At 48.9% G+C, this 20272-nt stretch overlaps 2 protein-coding genes across 5 annotated transcripts; one reads left to right on the top strand and one right to left on the bottom strand.

Moving 5' to 3' along the window:
- Positions 1 to 82: 82 nt before the first annotated feature.
- IFT20 (intraflagellar transport 20) lies at positions 83 to 8886 on the bottom strand. Of its 4 annotated transcripts, none has more exons than XM_019731402.2 (6): positions 8744 to 8886; positions 3253 to 3474; positions 2961 to 3089; positions 1705 to 1790; positions 942 to 1045; positions 83 to 487 (listed from the first exon to the last, which is right to left on the bottom strand). In XM_019731402.2, the coding sequence occupies exons 2-6, from the start codon at positions 3380 to 3382 to the stop codon at positions 406 to 408; spliced, it is 531 nt and encodes a 176-aa protein (XP_019586961.1). In that variant the 5' UTR covers positions 3383 to 3474; positions 8744 to 8886; the 3' UTR covers positions 83 to 405. The 4 variants fall into 4 exon arrangements, with proteins under 4 accessions (XP_019586961.1, XP_019586963.1, XP_019586962.1 ...); XM_019731404.2 differs by having other exon boundaries at positions 358 to 487; positions 3253 to 3293; positions 8744 to 8884; XM_019731403.2 differs by lacking the exon at positions 3253 to 3474 and having other exon boundaries at positions 358 to 487; positions 8744 to 8885.
- A 208-nt stretch (positions 8887 to 9094) lies between these two features.
- TNFAIP1 (TNF alpha induced protein 1) lies at positions 9095 to 19523 on the top strand. The gene is made up of 7 exons (XM_019731405.2): positions 9095 to 9256; positions 12479 to 12796; positions 13374 to 13543; positions 14184 to 14273; positions 14352 to 14404; positions 15196 to 15391; positions 16877 to 19523. Exons 2-7 carry the CDS (start codon positions 12592 to 12594, stop codon positions 17111 to 17113), a joined length of 951 nt encoding a protein of 316 aa, XP_019586964.1. The 5' UTR covers positions 9095 to 9256; positions 12479 to 12591; the 3' UTR covers positions 17114 to 19523.
- The last annotated feature ends 749 nt before the right edge of the window (positions 19524 to 20272 follow it).

The raw sequence follows: 20272 nt of genomic DNA, 5'->3' as shown, positions 1-20272 counted from the left end.
ACTAGAGGCTAGCAAGTCCAAGGTTCTTTTACAAGGGGTTAAGTGTACACTTTAAGGGCACCGGGAAGAAATAGATAAGCCATTTGAAAACAATAATTTATTGCTTTTTCTTCCAAAGCTTTGTGAATTTACAAAAAAAAAAAAGGATCAAAGTTTACAGACTGCTCAGTTGAGGCTAAATTGCAAGAGGTGAGACCCTCGGCCACTGAGGTCACTGGGTGTTCAGCAGATGTGCACTGACATCTGAAACAAACTCCCCCAGATTTGTTTTACTGCCTTCAGAGCTGCTGCATTCCTTATACGCCACCTCATGTGACATACTTGGGTCATTGGTCAGTCACTGGAATGGTACAGAGGTTTTTGTTTTTTTTCTTTTTTGCCCTCCTATAAAATGAAATTTTCAGTTCATTTCTGAAAAATAAATTGGTCAATAAATTCATTTTGTTCTGCTTCTACTTTACACAAAGCTTCATATTCAACCCGATACCTGAAAAACAAAATTGTTAGAAGCGCTAAAAATGGATGAAATAAACCATGGACTTAATTCTTCTAGAGAAGAATAGAGGTGATTTAAATGATTCCAAGAAATGGTCTGAGTTCAGAATGAAGAAGTTAGGGCAAGAAAGAGAGAAAAAAGGAGGCGCAAAGCCCTGCCCAGGGCCACCCATAAGAAATCAGCCTTGAGAGGATCTTTTCCTTTCAGAGAACAGGCCAGCCAACTTGCTGCCTGAGCTTTCATGCTCTCTACTACAGGTGGTTTGACATGAACAAATTTTCTATTTCCTTCCCATTGAGTGTAATTTTATTTTATTTTTTAAATCTTTGAATCAGGATGACAAGTGAGCACTTCCTGGGAGAACAATGATGAAGGACAAGAGGTGGCCATTAAGAAGGAAAAACAGAATTGCAGCTGAGTCAGATTGCTTTATGTAACTTCTTACCTTTCGAGCTGCATTTTCTTTTCTGCTATTAGTGCTTGGAGTTGCTGTTGTTGGGCTTCTCTCTGCTTTGCTATAGATTTGAGCAAGTTCCGAGCACCAATGGCCTAGAAAAACACAGTATTACCCAAGAAGGTCACGGCTTCCTTCAAACCATCTTCAGCATTAAGTCCACAACTGGGTAAGGGCCACTTGGGGGCTCTCTCACTGCCCAGGGGGGAAAAGAAGGTCGAGCCTCAGAGCTTTGGGAGTGTCATTAACCTCATGATCCCAAAGTGCCTGATGAGAACTGGACTGCAGGGGGGGGGGGGGGGCAGAGCTAGGCGTACCCCCGAGTCTGGTACAAGATACAAGGGTGTTCAGTGGCCCATCTGGTGTGCCACTTAGCTTTGTATCCTTTGCCAAGTCATCTATACTCTGCCCTTCCTTTCTTCATTTATAAAATGAGGATAAAACCATTTATCTCAGGGACCTTTACAAAAAATAATGATTAAAGTGCCCTGGCATATGAGTTCAATAGTAGCTTACTTGGACCGGGAATTTTTGGATTTTTTTAAATTGAGGTATAATTGACATATAACATGTTTCAGGTGCACAACATAATGAATTGATGCTCGTATAGGAAGTATTATGTAAAATCTTGTTTTAATTAAATAAAAGAATCTCCCCCTCCACCCAAAATACAAGTCAAGAGGACAGAAGAATGACAGGGCTAGTGAACCAGGGTCCCAGGCCAAGATTTAGACAAAATACATGTTGATCTTACCTTCATCTTCTCATTTTCTGCTTCTTTTGCAAGTTGGTCAACAAGCTCAATTAAACCACCAACTATTTTCTGAAATTGGCCAATTTCTTTTGGGGAAAGAAAAAGAAAATGTTTTTATTTTCTCAGTGTCATTACTCTCCCTAAGCGTTCCCTTGCAGCATGAGAGCAGGACTAACTGCCCCTTCTAACGTGTCAAAACAATTTGGTGTCTGCTGGCCTAAAGTCGGCCACCCTTGGTCTGAACCTAGAGATAGGGGCCAGGTGCCCAGAGCTGGTTGGACACACCTGGACCTTGGGTCCCCACTGAGCCAGTCAGTTGCTGTTACCTCAAGCTATGAAGGCTCCTGGTGGGCCCATTCTGTGGATGGACCCCATCTGCTTTCCCAGGAGTGACAGGAAGCACAGAGGGCCATGTTCATGAAAGGACTGGAATACTACCTCTTGACTATAGCCACAGATGACATACCAGATTTCAGTTAATGGTGCGGTGGGGGTTGCTACCTGTGCCCAGAGTCAATAAAGAGCTCAAAACACTGAAGTGCTTAATCTCCCATTCTCTTTTTTACCATATCCTTTGATGTGGTGGAACCCCATTCTACTGAGGAGTAAACTAAGGCCCAGAGAGGTGGGACAAAGTTCACACAGCAAATCAGAAGGCTGGTGATAGAACCTATGGTACCTTTCACCAGGCGAGCTCTCGCCACAGCCTAGAGTCCCCAGAAGGCTCAGAAATCCCTGCTCTGGCTAGATCTGCTCGAGTCTGCCACGGGGCTTGCTTGGCTGCTAGGACAGGAGGTGTCCTGGATATCTCTAGTTGAAAACTGACTTCATAGAGTCTGTTGAGTTGCTTCTAGAGACTTCGGTTAATCAACTTTCCCTCCCAAGAATGGCAAGCCTACCAATGAGAACACTATTACTCCCCAAGAAATCAAATCATCAGTACATAACTCTCTTTCCCACTCCCAAGCCATAGTTCTGCCCCTATTTAGTTTAAGGTTTCTGAAAGCAAAAAAAAAATCAAAGATGGCATATCTTGAAAGACACCCTCCTCTGTATTCGAGTGTCATTTTGACTGGTGCTCCTTGTGGGACTACGTAAGAGCATAAGAGGGCAGGTAGGGACGGTAGGTGGCACGTGGGAATTCCTAACGGCCAGCCTCCACATCCAGGAGCCAGCAGCTCCATTCTGGCAGGGTGGAAGTGGGGCACTGTTGGAATAAAGCTGCGTGGCAACATGTCTCCCCAAATGACACTCACTGTCCACAAAGTCCTTGCACTCTTCCTTGAGCTCTGTCGTCTGCTGGGTCACCTCGGGGTCCAACACCCGCAGCTTGTTCAGCTCGTCAAAGTGCAGCCCTGCTTCACCCAGGATGTCCTTGGCCATGGCTGTAAAGAAACAAGCCTCATCCCTGATCTCTTCCCAGCCACCCAAGGAAATGCCTGCTTCCAACCCAGCCCGGCCCCACTCCTGCCCCCAGACTCCGACCCCAAAAGCCCAGATGTACCAAAGGCTCCCCCTTCCCGCTACCTCCACCTCGCTAAGCCTCACCTGTTTCCCTTCTGGCTTCCCTAGAGAAGAGAGGATCTGCTCTGAAGGAGTGACAGTGGCAGTCAGGAGGAGATGTGTCATAGGAGCAAGGGTCAGGAAAGAATAAAGTCCAGTTGCTTGTCACAGGCATCGTTCATTCAACACATATTTCTTGAGTGCCTACTACATGCCAACACTGCTAGAGGCTGGGGTTACAAAGAAGAGCGCCACACGGTGCTCGCCCTGGAGGAGCACATAGTTTATTTAGCTGGAGGAAGACAGACACGTAAACTGAAAAATTATACCGTGTTAAGTGTTTTTACAGAAATATTACTAAAGCATTGGAGGAGCACAGAACAGTTAACTTGGGGTGAGGGAGTAGATACCTGCACTAAGTTGTCAGCCATAAGTATATTTATCCCCAGTCACGCACCCGAAAGGACATGAAAAAGCTTTCAAATACAGTACTGGAACAACACAAAAAGCAAGTAAAAGAACATCTGAGTGAATTAAAAATTAGAGTTAGAAAAATAAGAAGCCAGGAGTAAAAACACTACCAAAATGTATGCCACTGGATACTGTCCACTTGCCTGAACGAGGACCCAAAGTTGGGTCAGTCTCTTTCTAGCAGAAAACACAAAAAGGAATGAAGTATCAGCAATAACGTATCAAGTAAGGAAGTCAGGGAAAGTCATTCCAAGCGGAGAAAACAGCATGAACAGAGCCTGAAGTCACTGAAAGGGCCTAGAAAGGACAGAGGATAGAGCTGGAAAAGTCAGGTGGAGCCAGAGCAGAAAGACCCTGGAAGCCAAGCTAAAGAGTTTGGGGGTTTTTCTGTAGGCAAGAGAACCAGCAGGGATATTTTCTGCCTTCCCAAGATACCGTGCATTCCTGATCCAAAGGATGCCTCAATTCTGGGAAGGAAACACTGAAAACTTACCCTCATTCTGGCTTAAAAATAACAACACAAAAAATAGAGACTACATGCCCTGTCTAGAAATGGAGGCAATGCTACTCAGGTCTAGCCATTGGCTGCTATACCGATTCCAAAACCCCAGGTGTTCCAAAGGGTACCACGACCTGGCCCTGCACCAGCCTTTCCCTCTGCTCGCACCTCCCCCAGCCTCGCCTGTTTCCCTTCCAGCTTAGAGGTCTATTCTGAACGGGGTGATTGTGGGAGTGACTGCCCAGAGCTCCTGTACCACAGGAGGATTCATGGTTAAAAAAAAATGAAGTCCTCCCACTGCCAGAACTTTCAAGAGGACCAGAAATCCAGATTTGTATATGGAACCTGATGTTTAAAGGGAAGTACCTAATTCGAAAATTTAAAGTAAGGGAAAAAAAAACAAAACAAAAACACATCCCACGTTGTGTGGGCCGGCTAATGTACGTCCATAGGCTGTCTGTGTATAGGTGTGGCCCAGAGCCTTTGGCCTCACTGGATCCCACTGAAGTAGGCTACGTAGCATCTTCCTTTTGAAACATTTTAATCATCCAGAGTTTCCTTATGATCAGGATTTATAAAAAGATCTGTCTTCCAACTTGTTCTTATATTTACACATATAGTCTGAGCGTTTAACACAGGGGTGTCCAAACTTTTTTCACCAAGGGCCATATGCGGTAAAATACACAAACAGCCGGGCCACTCACTCGAGGGGAAGTACATAATGCCTCACCTGGTTTATTTAAGTAAACTAAATAAATCAGCCTACAACACTGCTTTTCATGAATGGGATTTTTTTTTTTTTTAGAACAAAAAAGGTTGGCAGTTCATTCTCAAAATAGCTGCCTCTGATGCCTTCTGGATGGTGGTCCTTCTTGACAGACCTGGAGGGGGTGGGGATATAAAATAAATTATATACTATATTTCAAGCTTGTTATGCAAGTAAGTTTGGATTGCAAACAGATCAACTAATATTTGTTTTAAAATTGCTGTCAACATAAAATGATTACATTTATTAAGTAATAGGGCTTAATAACACATGGAATGTGTAATATATTTTGAACTCAGGGGAACACGGTTGCACTCAGTGGGAAAAATGAAGTTGCGCTTTGGCCTGCAGGATTGCTGCCAGACCGGGAGTCAGTTTTGTGGTTGAGATGCAAAGGACGTCACAGAGATTGTAGTTGATCATTTTGGTTCTCAATCTGCTTTTGTTCAGCCTCATCAGAGAAAATGTTTGTTCACATATGTATGTTGATCCGAACAGACTCATCATTCTTTCTGCGTGGCGTCTCATCAGAGGAAACGTGGCTTCTTCCAAGCTCCGGTAGAAGTCAGGTAAGGAGAGAAGCTGGTGTTGATTCTTCAGAGAATCATCACACTGCATTTCTATAAGCTCTAACTGCAGACTCGCTTCCACTTCCTCTGCATTTGTCATGAAGGGAGTCGCGAACAGCTTGATATCGTTCTCAATGGTAGAAAAATCTTGGAAGCCCTGAGAAAATTCTGTCATGAGACATGTGATCACAGACACATATTTCCCCTTTTTATCAGCGAGATCGGCCCTTGGAAACGCAGATCTGATTTCGGACAGTGTGGGTAAGTGCGCGACATTGAAGGTGCGCAACTGTGCCTCAAACAGTTGGAGCTCACACAGAATGCTTTCATGTGTGTGTGAAGCTGTGGTATGAGTTGGTCTTTGCCTTGTAGGTTTTTGTTGAGTGTGTTGAGGTGTTCAGTGACATCAACTAAAGACGCCAGGTCTGCCAACCATAGAGGGTCACTCAGCTCATGAAGAGGTCGGTCCTTTTCTTTCAAAAACTGGTCAATCTCTGATCTCAGAGAATAAAACCGCTGAAGCATGGAGCCGCGACTTAGCGCACTTCTGAATGGTAGAGCAGGTCCCCACACTCAGCATCAACGTCAGGTAAGAAAGTTTGAAATTCTCTGTGGTAGAGTGCTCGTACTCGAATTATGTTTACCGTTTTCACAACAGTGTTCATCACATCGCTGAGCTGTGCTGTCTTGGCACAGAGCGCTTCTTGGTGGATGATACAGTGCATTTTAACTGCCTCACTCCGCTCTCCTGCACCTGGGCGCACACTATAGAGGCCATTCCTTTGCGCTTGCGTGTCATAGCTGGAGCTCCATCCGTTGTAACTCCACACAACTTGTCCCATTTAAGTCCTATCTTGTCAATTGCATTTGACACAGCTTCAAAAATGTCTTTACCCGTTGTTGTGGTATTTAGACTGCTGAGATCAAGCAGCCCCTCCGTAACGCAAAAGTTACCGTCAACTCCCCGCAAAAAAATTAATAACTGTGAGGTGTCTGTGCTCTCATCACATGCAATGGAGTAGAAATCAAAAGCACACGTTTTGTCTGACAGTTGATGTTTTATGTTGGCTGACAAGTCTTCGATTCACCGCACAGCTGTGTTTCTTGATAGGCTAACGCTGTCGAATTCTTGACTTTTTTCTGGACACATTATTCCTGCGATTTTAGTGAGGCACTGTTATAAATTCACCATCTGAAAAAGCCTTCCCATGCTGGGCAATGAGTTGAGCCACCTCATAGCTGGCTATTGTGGCATTTTCTTGAGTTTTTTGGCACAGGAAAAATACTGTTGTTGCGCTAGCAAGATAGTTGTCATCTGCTTAACCTTCTGTTCTCGTTCCACACCAGTGTAGGACAGGTAGGTCTGATGTTTGGTTTTGTAGTGTCGTCTTACATTGTACTCCTTCATCACTGCGACACTCTCATTACAAATCAAACACACACAATACCCCTTGACTTCCACAAAGAAGTATTCATTTTCCCACCGTGTCTGAAATTTTCTACACTCACTTGCTATCTTGCGTTTCTTTGGTGTTGTCATTTTCAGTGCGCTGTGGCAAAATTTTTCTTTCCTTAATTTTGTTTTGTAGAGGAACTGCCTTGATCAACTCAGTAGCTCCACCTAGAGTTAAAACCAAGAAATGCAATACCGCCAGGTTTCACGTGCGGGCCATATTCTGGTATATTTTTGGAATTTGCCGTGGGCCAATTAAAAATGGATCGCGGGCTGCAGTTGGCCCGCCGGCGTAGTTTGGACACCCCTGATTTAACACCTCCTGGATGACTAACCAAACCAACTGCTCTAGAAAGCTTCAGTAACCCAAGGGAGCAAACACACATTTGCTTCCATTTCCACTCCCTTTCCTGAGAACATGCGTTTATTCAAAAACACTGAGTCCCTGCTCTGAAGACAGAGTAGTGAAGAAAGTGCTTCAATGCTTTTAGTTCCTGACCTCTGGACAGATAGTAAACAAATAATCACCAATTGTGCTAATAGTACGAGGAAAAGCACTGGTACCGGGTGAAGCTGCAGCAGGAGAACATAATTCTCATGGGAGCGGGGGTGTCAACAAAAGCCTTCTGAAAAAGTGACAATCTGAGACTTCAAGAATGTCTAAACGTTTTCTAAGTGAACTGGGGAGGAGGCATTCCAGGCAGAAGGAAAAGCATGTGTGAAGATCCTGCGGCTGTAAGAAATTTAACACATTCCAAGAACTGAAAGGCTAGTGTGGTTGAAACAGTGAGCAAGGGGGAGCATGGAACAGAATAAGGCTAGATGGAGAGGCTAGAGCTGTCATAGAGGGCTCTGAAAGTCATAGTAATGAGTTTGGATTGTATCAGAATGGTAAAGGGCAGCCAGTGGGATCTCAACAGAGTAACATAATCAAACTTGCCTTTTAGAGAGATCACTCTGACTCAGAATGGAGTGGATTAGAGGGAACAAGAGGGTGGGGCTACACCTCCCTTGTCCATCACCCTAACCCTCGCATCTAGCATGAGGCCTGCACATAATTGGCACTCAACAATTGTTTGTGGGATGAATGGCTGAAAACAGAGGAGGCTATTATAGTAACCAAGGCTTAGAGCCAAAGAAAAGTGTTCCGATTTGAGATGCTTTGTAAGTTGAGTTGTCAGAATTCAGTAAAGGAATGACTGAATGTAGGGGTTTGAGGATGAGTGAAGGAGAGTCTGACAAGAGTCCCATTTCTGGTTTGAGACAACTGCATAGCTAGAGGGAATAGCTGAATGAGATGGGTCAGACCAGAGAAGGTTCACAGCTGACTATCAGATTCTCTTCCAACTCCCACCCCACGCGCGTCTGAGCATCTGAGAAACACCGGGCACAAAAGCCAGACCGAGCTCCCCGGAGACGAGGGCGTGTACACTCTCTCCGCCCCTGACTCCCCCGATCCACGCCAGGCACTACCAGCAGGCTCCGTCTCTGGGGTGTGAGGAAAGGGCACTGGGAAGAAAGTTAGATCTGGGTGATGGAGCTGGCTGTCTTCACTATGTAAACCTCTTGAACTTATCTGAGCCGCAATTTCCTCATAAGATTGTTACGAGTATCAACGGGCAAAGCTCCAGGCCCAAGCTGTGTGTAAAACCCCTCCCAAAGAGTCGGGCGTAATTCCCACGTTTCTTTCGGCCTGGGACCGCCTTTCCTTAGCGCGCGCGGGCCTGTCATCTCGCCCCGATTCCGCCCGCGTCCCCCGACCCAGGGTCACGGCCTACCTTCCGACCCCGTAGTGGCGGTGCGCTGCGGCGCAGGCTGATGTCCGCAGGAAACTTCTCTCCCCCGTCCGCGGCAGCCGTACCTAGCTCGCCCGCTTCAGCCGCTGCCACGGCTACAGGACCTGTTTACACATAACGTCACTACCTGACACCGGAAGCACTTACACGCGACTAACCCGCAGAGCCTACTGGGAAACAGAGGCCCAAGAAGAAAGTCGGCTGCCTACAAGATCCAGAGGCCTTTGCACCGGAAAGGCTGCCGGAAGTAGTTGTGCGTTTACTGCGGAATACTTTCAGGGGCTCTTCCCTCTGCCCTGATTGGGTGCTGGGCGTGCTTGGCCTTATAATCTCAGGATCGTAGGCTGGCCCGGCTGGGCGGTAACTCAAGGCGGAGTCCCCGGTCGGAGGGTGTGAGTGTACAGCCCGGGATTGCTGGCAGGCTGGGGCCACAGCCTAGGGGCGGCACGGTTTCGGCTTGCAACCAAGCTGAGAGGAGAGGCGCCCCCAGGGACGGTGAGAACCGGGTTTGCCGATACCCTGGGGGAAGGGATGGATGGGCCCTGGGCTGGAGCAAAGAGAACCCCACCTGGACCTGGGGAAAAGGCGAGAGACGGTGTAGGGGAGAGGGAGAGCTTAAATCCCCTACTGAGGGTGTGTCAAAACCGGCCTCGTTTTCTCGCCAGTAAGGAGGAGTAAGGGCTGGGTGAGACTGTACACTGGCCACAGAGAGGTCGGGTTTCCCTAAATTTCTCCAGACCCTTTGGATGAAGCCTAAGGTCTTTACACCTAGGATTTCATCTAGATCCATTGTCCCTAACCAAGATCGGCTCTCTTCCCACTCCCCGTTTCCCCCGTGTGTGACGAATTTCTGGGTCTTCCTTTAGGATGCCACCTCCTTCCACAGTCGTGGTTGTTTGCCCTTTATTCTACTTGGGTTCCCCTTAGCTTCGCTGAGTGAGACACAGATACGTCCGTAGCTTCAGGCATCCCCAAATAGCCACGCCGAAGTCCGGAAGGAAGAGCACTGTGGCTACCAGTGGAAACTTCATTCTCACTGGAATTACTTTCTGGGGCGTCACCTGCCAAAGAATTCCTGGAACTCATTGGTCTGGGCAGAATCTGAGCTGACGTCATCCAAGGGCTCATAGTAATTGCTTTGTAGGAAAGGAATAGATTAGCTCTGGATTTGTCTTCCTCTGTTGGCAGACGACTAGCCTTTGGGTTCCTTTGCTTTGGCAGAATCTGTACGTGTGCTTTCTTTGATCCTGGGGAAATTGGGGCTAGATACAAAATACATAGGAACTTGTTAAAACCTGTTAAGGGCTGGATTTATTCCTATGGAGTGGGCTGAAGAAGGTAAGGTGATCTCAGACTAGTGTTACTTATTGATTGGGCAATCTTCTGGTGAGGGTTCATTCCATCCTTGAGGCTAATGAGTCAAAGGAATTCAGTACTTCACACAGCATCTGCTCTGGCCCTTGGACATTCTTCCCAGGGACCTACCTAAATCTTTTCAGCGACAATTTCAGTATAACAAACCGACATATATTAAATACTTTAAAATGTGTGTGGCATTGTGCTAAGCACTTTGGAGAATGGAGCAATAAACTTGGGAAAACCAGTGCACTGCTTTTGGGTTGCACTTATAAGAGATGTTGGCAACTGTAAATTTCTGCATGTTGTGATGGTTAAATGAAATAATTTAACTTTTTTCTGTCTCGGTTATCGTCAGTATAGTCCAAGCCTTCACCATTTCTTGCCTAAACTACTGTTTCCTTTGGTCTTCCCACTTGCTCTCTCGAACCCTTAAATTCATTCTCTACACAGCAGCCAGAGTGAGCTTTTCAAAATAGAAATAATTCAGGTCATATCACTCCCCTCCTTAAAACTCCAATCAGGGCAGCCGCTTAGCTCAGTTGGTTAGAGCTCGAAGCTCGTAACAACACCAGGGTTGCCAGTTTGATCCCCGCATGGGCCATTGTGAGCTGCGCCCTCCACACCTAGATTGAAACAACTACTTGAGTTGGAGCTGATGATGGGTCCTGGAAAAACACACTTAAATAAAAGTTTAGGAAAAAAAATTATTTAAAAAAAACAAACCAGCTCTCCAATCGATTTCCATTGCAATTGGTATAAAATCCAGACTCTTTAATATGATTTTGGCCCCTGCCTTCCCTTTACATCAAGCCAACTTTCCCCTTTCTATGCACCAGCCATCTTGGCCTGATTTTTGTTCCTAAAATGTGTGTCTAACTGAGGAACTTGGCACTTACCCTTCCATGTGTCTAAAATACTCCTTCAGACCTCAGCTGGAATATCACGTTCCCAAAGACGCTTTCCCTGGCCCCCTGTCTAGATTAGTGCCTCTCCCTAGTCACTTTCTTAACATTGTTTTATTATCTTCATTGCCTTTCTCACTTTTGGATTACCTGCTTATTCATTTTTTGTCTATATCCGCCAACTAGAATGTAAGCTCCATGAGGCCATGCCTTGTTTGTTCTCTTCTGTATCCCCAGTGCCTGGCACATAGCACAGGCACAGTAAATGCTAACTCTTATTATTTTTTATTTTTGTTACCATTATGATGCTTCTTTGAACTCCTTGAAGGCAAGGACAGTATCTTCTCATCTCTATCCCTACTGCTTAACATAGCAGGCACTCACTGTTGTTTTATTGCTGAATGAAGTAATGAGCTACTACATATTAAATGCCTAGAATAGTACCTGGAACATAGTAAACATGCACTGGATGTTTGCTATTATTTTTTTCTTCAGCAAATGAATTTTAGTGATTCTCTAGAAAACCAAAACATATACTATAGAATCTAAATCACAAGAGGTGACCTGACTTTGCCTTCCTTTGCTTTCCTTGCTCTTCCCTTCCATGAACTTCTAAGTCACTTCATTGTTTTTAGATTTATCATCTGGTTTTTTTCTAGCCCTTTCTCCCCAGTCTTGTTGGGAAGGAAGAGAGGAAGAGATAGGGCTGGGCCCCCTTTCAGGAAAAGAAGCAAAAATAGCCATCCTGTAGTTGTTCTATCCTGAAAAATGGTGACAAATTCAGGAACTTGGGACAGGGCTGGTGCCAAGAAAGGGGAAGGTCAGGAAACCCCAGCTGAAGCCAGGGTCACCTCTGCCAAGAACACTGACCGCGGTGTTCCCTCCAGCCTGACTCATTCCGTGCTCTCCTGAAGCTGCTTTACTTGCCTTCCTGAAGCCAGACTCCGGGTGGTACTGGTGCAGGCTGCTCCTGAGCCTGGAATCTTTAGAAGGGAAGTACATCCTGTCTCTCGGGCTCCTGGGAAACTCCTAGGCTGGCTAGTCTCCCAGTAGGTTTGACTGGAGGTCTTGGATCATAGGAACCTGGAGAAGAAAATACCTGGAATCCGACTGGTGGATCCCCAGCTTGAACACGTCTACTCTGCCCAGTCTGTTCCTCTGACTGGTTCCAAGGGCTTGCTTGTCCCCCTTGCCACCCAGAGCTCAGCTGAGTCTCAGGGAGGTTGGGGAGGTGACCCGCTTCGGGCTCTAGGAGACGTCCCAGACCTGCTTCCTGGTACCATGAGGAACAGCAGAAGCATCTTTCTTACCATTGCCCAGGGCCTTACCTCTGCCAGGAAATCGGGCTCATCAAGAAGAGAATGAGTGGGTGGTCAGTGTTTTTCCTCCTATCTCCTTCTGGCTGAAGGCCTCTCCTCCGCCAACTCCTGTCTTCTCTCTTCTCTCCTGCTCACAGCACTGAGAGTATGAGGCTCTGGCCTCCGCTGGCCACTCACTCGTGACCCTTCCACCACGGCGGAGCCTTCCAAGCCAACCTCCTGCCGTGTGGTGATCTACCTGCAGCGGGAGATGTCGGGGGATACCTGTCTGTGCCCAGCCTCAGGGGCCAAGCCCAAGCTGAGTGGCTTCAAGGGAGGAAGCCTGGGCAACAAATACGTCCAGCTCAATGTGGGCGGTTCCCTGTACTACACCACCGTGCGGGCGCTAACCAGGCACGACACCATGCTGAAGGCCATGTTCAGCGGGCGCATGGAGGTGCTGACTGACAAAGAAGGTGAGGTACTGGGGCTTGCTGGGCGAGGTGGGGAGGAAGGAGGAGTTCCGGGGGAAGTGACGTCAGGGCTTCAGCCTGGCAGATCTAGAGTCCAAGTTCACTTTTCCAGTTCACCTCGTACAGGACTCCTTCCCTTAGAAAGTGTACATATAGAATGTTGTGTGTTTCCACATTTTCCAGGGAGACAATCCGTACTTTGTTTTTTATTGACATAAGACTAGATTCTCATAAGAAGCTTCACCATAGTGAGGGCGCAGTAGACAGAAGGTGGGCAGGGCAGTGCTATTTTCTGTGCTGTCAGGTGGCGGGCACCTCAGCTTGGACCTCTGCAGCCTCCACAGAGCCTGGAGGGCCTGTCTCTCCCAGGATATGTGCCAGTGCTTGGTTTCCGGGAGGAGGGGCGAAGAGCAGCCACGGACCTAAGAGCTAGAGGTCCTGTTCCCCTTTATTACCCTGTGCTGTGGGCCTTAAGCTCATGTGCGCTTTGCCACCTGTCACCAGACTCATCAGGTGGCCTGTGCTTCTGAAAGTACCTGGAGGCAAACAGTAACCCCCTGGGACCCATCTGAATCCCTAGGCTGGATCCTCATAGATCGATGTGGAAAGCACTTTGGCACCATTTTGAATTACCTCCGTGATGACACCATCATCCTCCCTCAAAACCGGCAAGAAATCAAGGAATTGATGGCTGAAGCGAAATATTACCTCATTCAGGGGCTGGTGAACATGTGCCAGACCGCCCTGCAGGTACAGAGGCAGAGTTGGGCCGGTTGATGAGGTTTGGGGACATAAGGGTCCAGTTCCTAGAAGGCTGTGTGGCAGGTATGTTTGGTGAGTCCAGACCTCGTTAGACACGCCAGGCGTTGCCCAGGCCAAACAAATGGGCAGCCAGTCAGTTTGTGAGGTGACGGACTCAGGCAGTATGTCTAGGCTCTGCTGCTAGTTTATAGCCTAGAGCAGGGGTGTCCAAACTGCGGCCCGTGAGCCAACTGCGGTCCGCAGTCCATTGTTAATTGGCCTGTAGCAAATTCCAAAAATATATTTAGTTTACTTAAATAAACCAGGTGAGGCAATACGTGCTTCACCTCGAGTAAGTGGCCCAGCTGTTTGTGTATTTTACCACATATGGCCCTTGGTGAAAAACGTTGAAAATGTTTGGACACCTCTGGCTGGCCTAGAGACTAGATTTGAGGTTTTCTGGAAATGGGAGTCCGCTTGCCAGCTGGCAGTCCCTATTACCAGGGGCTTCCTGGTCATGGCCTGATACCTCCTCAACAAGCAGGGGGTGGCCATGTCAGAGCGGTTCTGACAGCTCCTGGCGAAAGCCTGGCTAAGCCTGGCAAACAGCAGGCATCAAAAACGATTCTTGGCTGTGTGTGTCACCCAGGACAAGAAGGATTCCTACCAGCCTGTGTGCAACATCCCTGTCATCACATCCCTGAAGGAGGAGGAGAGGCTCATCGAAGCTTCCACCAAGGTACTGGGTGGGACCTGAGGGCTACAGGCGGGGGGTGCCAGGACCCCGGCCTGGCCCTCACACGCTCCTCCCCCACAGCCCGTGGTGAAGCTGCTGTACAATAGAAGCAACAACAAGTATTCCTACACCAGGTAGGGTGGGCCTTGGTGGGGGGGGGGGGGGGGGCAGCAGAAGCAGCGGAAAGGGCCAAGCAGCCAGAGTGGAAGTTGGGCAGCAGACCCAAGGGAAGTCACCTGCACTCCTAGCACAGTTGGCATGGGTCTGGGTCTTAGGAGGGAAGGACAGAGAGTAGAAGGTGAATCAGAGCAGAGGCATCTGGAACTTGGTGCAGGGCCCTGGCTGGGATACAGACGAGACCGAACATGTCACACCCTCTTGCCTTGTGTCATGTCAGGCAGCATGCCAGGTGTTTTCCGAGCATTACCTTACGGGGGGAGAGGGGGGGGACACTTGGAAGCCAATGGGCTAGGACTCCTAAGCCCGCCTTTGCACTGGGCCAGTGTCCTCCTGACCCCCAGTGTCCTCTCAACACGCCACAGTTAGGTCTATGCAGGAGGCTGCAGGCTCCGAGGCCCAACCCCTCCCAGTGACTCTCTGTGGACAGACACCTTGCCAGTGTCACCCCTACAACAAGGGAAAGAATCCTGCTGAGATAGCAGCAAGTCTCCTTCCTTCCAGGCCTAATGAGAGGGGCACTTCCTCTCTCACTTCTCTCTGCTTTAACTTAAAACCAACTCAACTCCTTTTCCTCTCGGGCCCCCAAGCCCAGAGGGTGCCCTGTGACCCCTTCTCTTCCTGTCCCCTCTGGCATCTTGACTTTTCCTCATTTCCGAATGACGGGAGGGGTAGGGAGAGCCCAGCTAGTACCCTCCATGTGCTAGAACCTCATTCCCAGGCCTGCTGGCCCTCGTGGGTTTTTCAGCAACTCTGATGACCACCTACTGAAAAACATCGAACTGTTTGACAAGCTCTCCCTGCGCTTCAATGGCCGCGTGCTCTTCATCAAGGACGTCATCGGCGATGAGATCTGCTGCTGGTCCTTCTATGGGCAGGGCCGTAAGCTGGCAGAGGTGTGCTGCACCTCCATTGTGTATGCCACGGAGAAGAAGCAGACTAAGGTATGGGGGGCTTCCCTCTGCACAGGTGGGGGCAGGGCACACACCAGGGCAGCCCCACGGAGCCTTTCACCACAGAGAGCAAAAGGCATGCCATGATGGATGGTGCTGGGCGAGGATAAAAGCCAGTACCAGGGGCTCAGGGGGTCGCACGGGAACTACTCGTTGCAGTCAGCTGAGGGGCAGGGGCTATTGGGAAGGGAACAACCAGTGCAGTGGAAAGGACCAGGTCTTTGGAGTTGGCCCAATTCCAGTTTGAATTCTGGTCCCACCATTTACCAGTTTTCGGCCTCTGGATAAGCCATTTAAACCATTTGGGCCTCAGTTTCCTTGTTTGCAAACATAGGAATGATAGTGCGAATTTAACAGAGCTGTTATGAAAATGAGACAATTCTTAAGAGAAGCAGTGTAGTGTAGTGAAAATAGCTGTTCAGGCCTCTTCTGTGGTCCTTGCTAGTTGGCTGTTCCTGGTCAATCAGCTTAGCCTCTGCAGTAACAACACAGTGCCAGGCACATGTAAGGAATCTGTGAGGCGATAGCTAACAAAAACTCAGCTAACCCCTCTCTCCCAGGCCGCAAGCATTCGGTGTCCTCCCCAGAGCGTAGCTGCCCCCCTCGAGTGTGTGTTCTGGAGATAGCCAGGCTTTGCTGGGGCGTGAGGGCAGCTCATCTGGGGGAGTTGGATGCATGTGAAGGGCTTAAAGCAGCCAAGCTGGTGTAGCACTTTGGCCCCCAGACTTCTGAAGTGCCTACAGTTGGGCAGTCTGAGGGTCGGGGAAGGATTGCTTACAGGAGGTGCCCCTGCTTCCTCCTGTCATTTTTGGGAGGGGTGGCTCCCATGTGCACATATCAATGGAGTCAGGATTCAAGGGCAGGTTTCTTTGGGGGCTGGTTACACTGCGGAAGTAGCGGCAGCATCTGTCCTGTTAAGTGCTTTCTCTTTCATGAGTTTTTTGACTCCTCGCACCATACATGTGAGACAGGCAGGCCTAGAGCCATTTGACAGAGGAGGGAACATAAGCTCAAGATGACACAGCAAGTTAGGCTAGAATTCGGGTGCCTTGAATGCCATCCCTTCCTGTCTTTTAATTAACATTGACCACAACTCTCTGAGGTAGATATTAACCATGATTTTACACATGTGGAAACTGAGGCACAGCAAGGTTAAGCCCAGGGCCCTAGCTATGAAGTACTGGAGCTATACTTGTACCTAGGCCTAACCACAACGCCAGGGCCCGAACCTCTGCACGTACAAGTCCCCTGGTCGGGGATGCGGTGGGGTGTGGAGAGCGTGCTCGTCTTCTGCATGCTTATGTGCACAGAGTACATCTCACACCTTCAGAGGGTGACCTGCCCTCACCCATGAGACAGCCCTCTGTCTCGTTAGAGTTCCGACCTTTTGGAGCCAGCGCAGGGCCAGGGGCCCTAACATGCTGCTCCCTCTCTGGGATGAAACCTCCTTCAGTCCTCTTGTCCCCGTCCCCCCAGGTGGAATTCCCAGAGGCCCGAATCTATGAGGAGACACTCAATGTCCTGCTCTACGAGACCCCCCGAGTCCCTGACAACTCCCTGTTGGAGGCCACCAGCCGTAGCCGCAGCCAGGCTTCCCCCAGTGAAGACGAGGAGACCTTGGACCTGCGGGACCGTGTCCGCCGCATCCATGTCAAGCGCTACAGCACTTACGATGACCGGCAGCTCGGCCACCAGTCTGCCCATCGTGACTGACAAGACCCTCAGGGAGTCAGGGCACAGGACACCCTGTCTCCCCTCCTGTGGAACCCCACCCCATGGGCCACCCCACGCTGCTGCTGGCTGGGTCTCTGCTCCAACACCCAGAGGCATGGCAGGCCTTGCCTGGGAGGTCAGAGCGCCTGAGCAGGGGAGGGACCACATTCCTGTGCCCGGCTCCCTGAGCACTTCAAGATGACTGCATCCTGGCTCCTTTGCTCAGCGTCTCCCTGCCTGCCTGACGGGGAGCATTCTGCCCCTGGGGTGAGTGGACCGACCGGCCCACCTCCTGCTAAGAACATTCCCCTTGGCCCTCTGCTCTGCTGAAGGGCTACTTTTAGGCCTCAGCTGAGGCCCATGGAGAATGGGTTCATTCTGTGGAGGTGGCTGCTGGTGCTATGGAGGCGCAGTTTCTTAAAAGGTGGGGCTCCTTTTGTTCCTAAGGTGTTTAAGCACAGGCTTTGTGAGTTTGTTTTAAATAATCTAGGAAATGAATAGTTACAGGTCTAATGAGAGGATTGGGTATTCCTGCTATCCCTCCAGGGTGCCAACAACCTGGGTAAGGCAGAACCCCGGGCCCTTCTCGATGCCTTTGGGATCTATTTCTTTAAAGCACTTTGTACTTTTGTTCAGGAGATTTGTATTCCCTGACCCACGTTGTCTTTTTCTGATCCTAATAATCCCCTCTTCCCTGCAGAATCAATCTGAGGGAGGGGATAAAAGAAGCAATAAAAACACTGGCCAGCTTTGGCTCTGCCAGGCTGGCCAAGCAGCCGGCCCAGAGAGCGCTGAGGAACGATGTGTAAGTTGGGACCTGTGGTCCTAATAATGCCCGTGAGAAAGGATGTTTTACCCCAGTATCTGAGAGTCACGTAACTAACTCCTAGGGTCTAGCAAGATTGCTTTTTGATTCTCTTGCCCTTATCGCCAAGGCATGCTGTCCTTACTGTGAGGCCAAAGAGCCATGTTAGGGGCCAGGAGCATGGGCCACAGCAGGAAAGCTGTGGAGCCGTGGGCAGTGGGTGTAGTCCTGCATTCCTGGCAGCCCGGTGCAGCGGTGCCACGTGCTTAGTCACACGTCTCCCCCTCCCCCAGCCACGCATGGGGTTTGTGTTCTGGCTGAGGATGGTGGTTCTACCCAGGGGTGAGTCTAAACACAGGATGATGTGAGCAGCCTAAGCCCCTTAAAAGGTTTCTTCATTTCTTTCTTGTTGGGTAACTTGGCCATGGAAGTGCCAAGCACCAGCTCTGGGGCAAAGGTGTGAGTTCCTCTTCAGAGCTTTGGTTTTCATTCCCTTCTGTTTAGATTGGCCCTTGGCAGGCTGCTTATCCGAATTCTTTTCCAAAAGAATGCCATCAGGGAGGGAGTGTTCGGCCAACCTAACAAAGCAATATAGCCACTGAGCAATACCCACTCATTTGGAAAGGGACATAGGTTATCAAGTTCATCTCTCGACTACTCTTACTGTAAGCCCGAAAGTGGCTGCTCGTGGCTGACCCTACTGAGACTATGGGCAAATGCCAGGCCAGGGTCAGCAGACACTCAACAAAGACGTGAACTGACATGATGGGGCAGGGAAATGTCACCAATCAGGTATTTTACACTTGTCACAGCCTTGAATGTATAGACTTCCAGGGGAGGTACCCTGGTGATCAGCTATAAACAATTCTCCCAGCCTCACTGACGTAACAAGATGGGGACAAATCCATTTCTTTGGCCAGATTCTAGCTTTGACCTTGCGGCTTTCCCACAGAACCTGGGACACTTCTGCCTGCAGCCACTGGCCTATTTCTTCAGCTGCCTTCCTGAAGTCCTTTAATACTCCCAGTCCCAGCTCCACACTGAGGTATTTTAATGATTGTCTTGGACCTTCACAGCCCCTGTAGCCTCTTTACTGCTTTGACATTCAGCTCCTCTGCTGTCTCAGTGGTAGCTAGTCTTCCTAAGGAAGCAAGATAGTCTGGGACTCTGGGCACTTTTCTCTAATTGAAATATCGCCTTGGTCTTAAGTAGAACACTAACATTGAACTCATTGAAGTAATCTTAGCTTTTTAAATCAGACTTTGTGGTGTAAGGGTTTAGAGAATTGAGTTTCCTAACTCCGTTCAGAAAGCAGCTTAGTTCTGTGAATTTTTCAACTCTGAGTAGCCCAGGGGAAAGTAAACAAAAAGTGTGGATGAAAAGTCAAACGTCATCAGTGTCTGAGAAAACTGACAGCTTGCTGTTAACCACACGTACCAGTATCGGGTTTTATTCAGTTTGTTATCTGACCAAGGTCTGCCTGAAGGATGGCACAGGTCCTGGCATAAGAGAACATCTCTTTTATCATGTAACTACAATTCTCTGTTGTTCAGCATAGGTGATGGAAACAAACACTAATTTCTAATAAAATTGAGTTATACCACAGTGGTGCAGAGCCATGCTTAACGTGCGTAGGGCTTGGTCAGCTCACTGCTGTGGACGCAGTTGTATTGGTGTTCACCACTGGCCTTGTGTTCTCCCTCAGTTATAAATCTGATTGTACCCAGTTGCCCTGCAATCCAGGCTCCCCCTGGTGGAGGATTAAGAACAACACTAATCAGGGCTGAAACTGAGATTTAATATGAATTCAAGAATAAAACGACCTCATTAACACTCACTGTGGTGGTGGGGGAGCAGGAACCCTAAGCATCAGGGTGAAATGCAGCACATTTCACCTCTGGCTCTTGGAGACCTGTGAGAAGTTCAGAAAGTAGCTTGGCTTACTCGCCATCCATACCGACAGCTCCTTGGCTAAATTTCTGCCTTTATGGTCTGGAGGCTTGACAGTCTCGTGCTGGTGGCTGGCAAGCCCACTGATCCTGGAAACCTGCCTGATTTGCTCACTCCTCTCCCAGGCCCAAGGAGGCCAGAGATGCCACTGGTTGGCCAGCACCAAGAATCGGGCCACTCCTCTGACCTGCTTTTGGCCTCCCACTCCGCATTTGGCAGAAGGTAAAGAAGAGAACAAGAGTCCAGTCCAGCCCCCACCCCACTGGCTGAGAGGCACAGTGACCCTGGGAGACATCCAGCCAAATTCCAGCCTTAAGAGGGAAATACACGTACCCTAGAAGGGGCAGCTTCCTGGAAGGACATCAAGGAAAGCAATCAAGGGCCCCCACTGGGTCGAAAAGGAA

This window comes from Rhinolophus sinicus, linkage group LG15, assembly GCF_036562045.2.
Source record: "Rhinolophus sinicus isolate RSC01 linkage group LG15, ASM3656204v1, whole genome shotgun sequence".
Taxonomy (NCBI): Eukaryota; Metazoa; Chordata; class Mammalia; order Chiroptera; family Rhinolophidae; genus Rhinolophus; species Rhinolophus sinicus.
Note: the sequence above shows the minus strand (reverse complement) of the source record. Positions and strands in the feature narration are given on the sequence as shown.

Coding starts and splice junctions, on each gene's coding strand:
- IFT20 (XM_019731402.2), bottom strand. CDS start 3,382: ATGCCTGTGACAAGCAACTGGACTTTATTCTTTCCTGACCCTTGCTCC. Junction 1,791..2,960: donor GTGCAAGGACTTTGTGGACA/GTGAGTGTCATT, acceptor TTTCCCCAAAAG/AAATTGGCCAATTTCAGAAA. Junction 1,046..1,704: donor CAGAAAATGAGAAGATGAAG/GTAAGATCAACA, acceptor GTGTTTTTCTAG/GCCATTGGTGCTCGGAACTT.
- TNFAIP1 (XM_019731405.2), top strand. CDS start 12,592: ATGTCGGGGGATACCTGTCTGTGCCCAGCCTCAGGGGCCAAGCCCAAG. Junction 12,797..13,373: donor GGTGCTGACTGACAAAGAAG/GTGAGGTACTGG, acceptor CTGAATCCCTAG/GCTGGATCCTCATAGATCGA. Junction 13,544..14,183: donor TGTGCCAGACCGCCCTGCAG/GTACAGAGGCAG, acceptor TGTGTCACCCAG/GACAAGAAGGATTCCTACCA.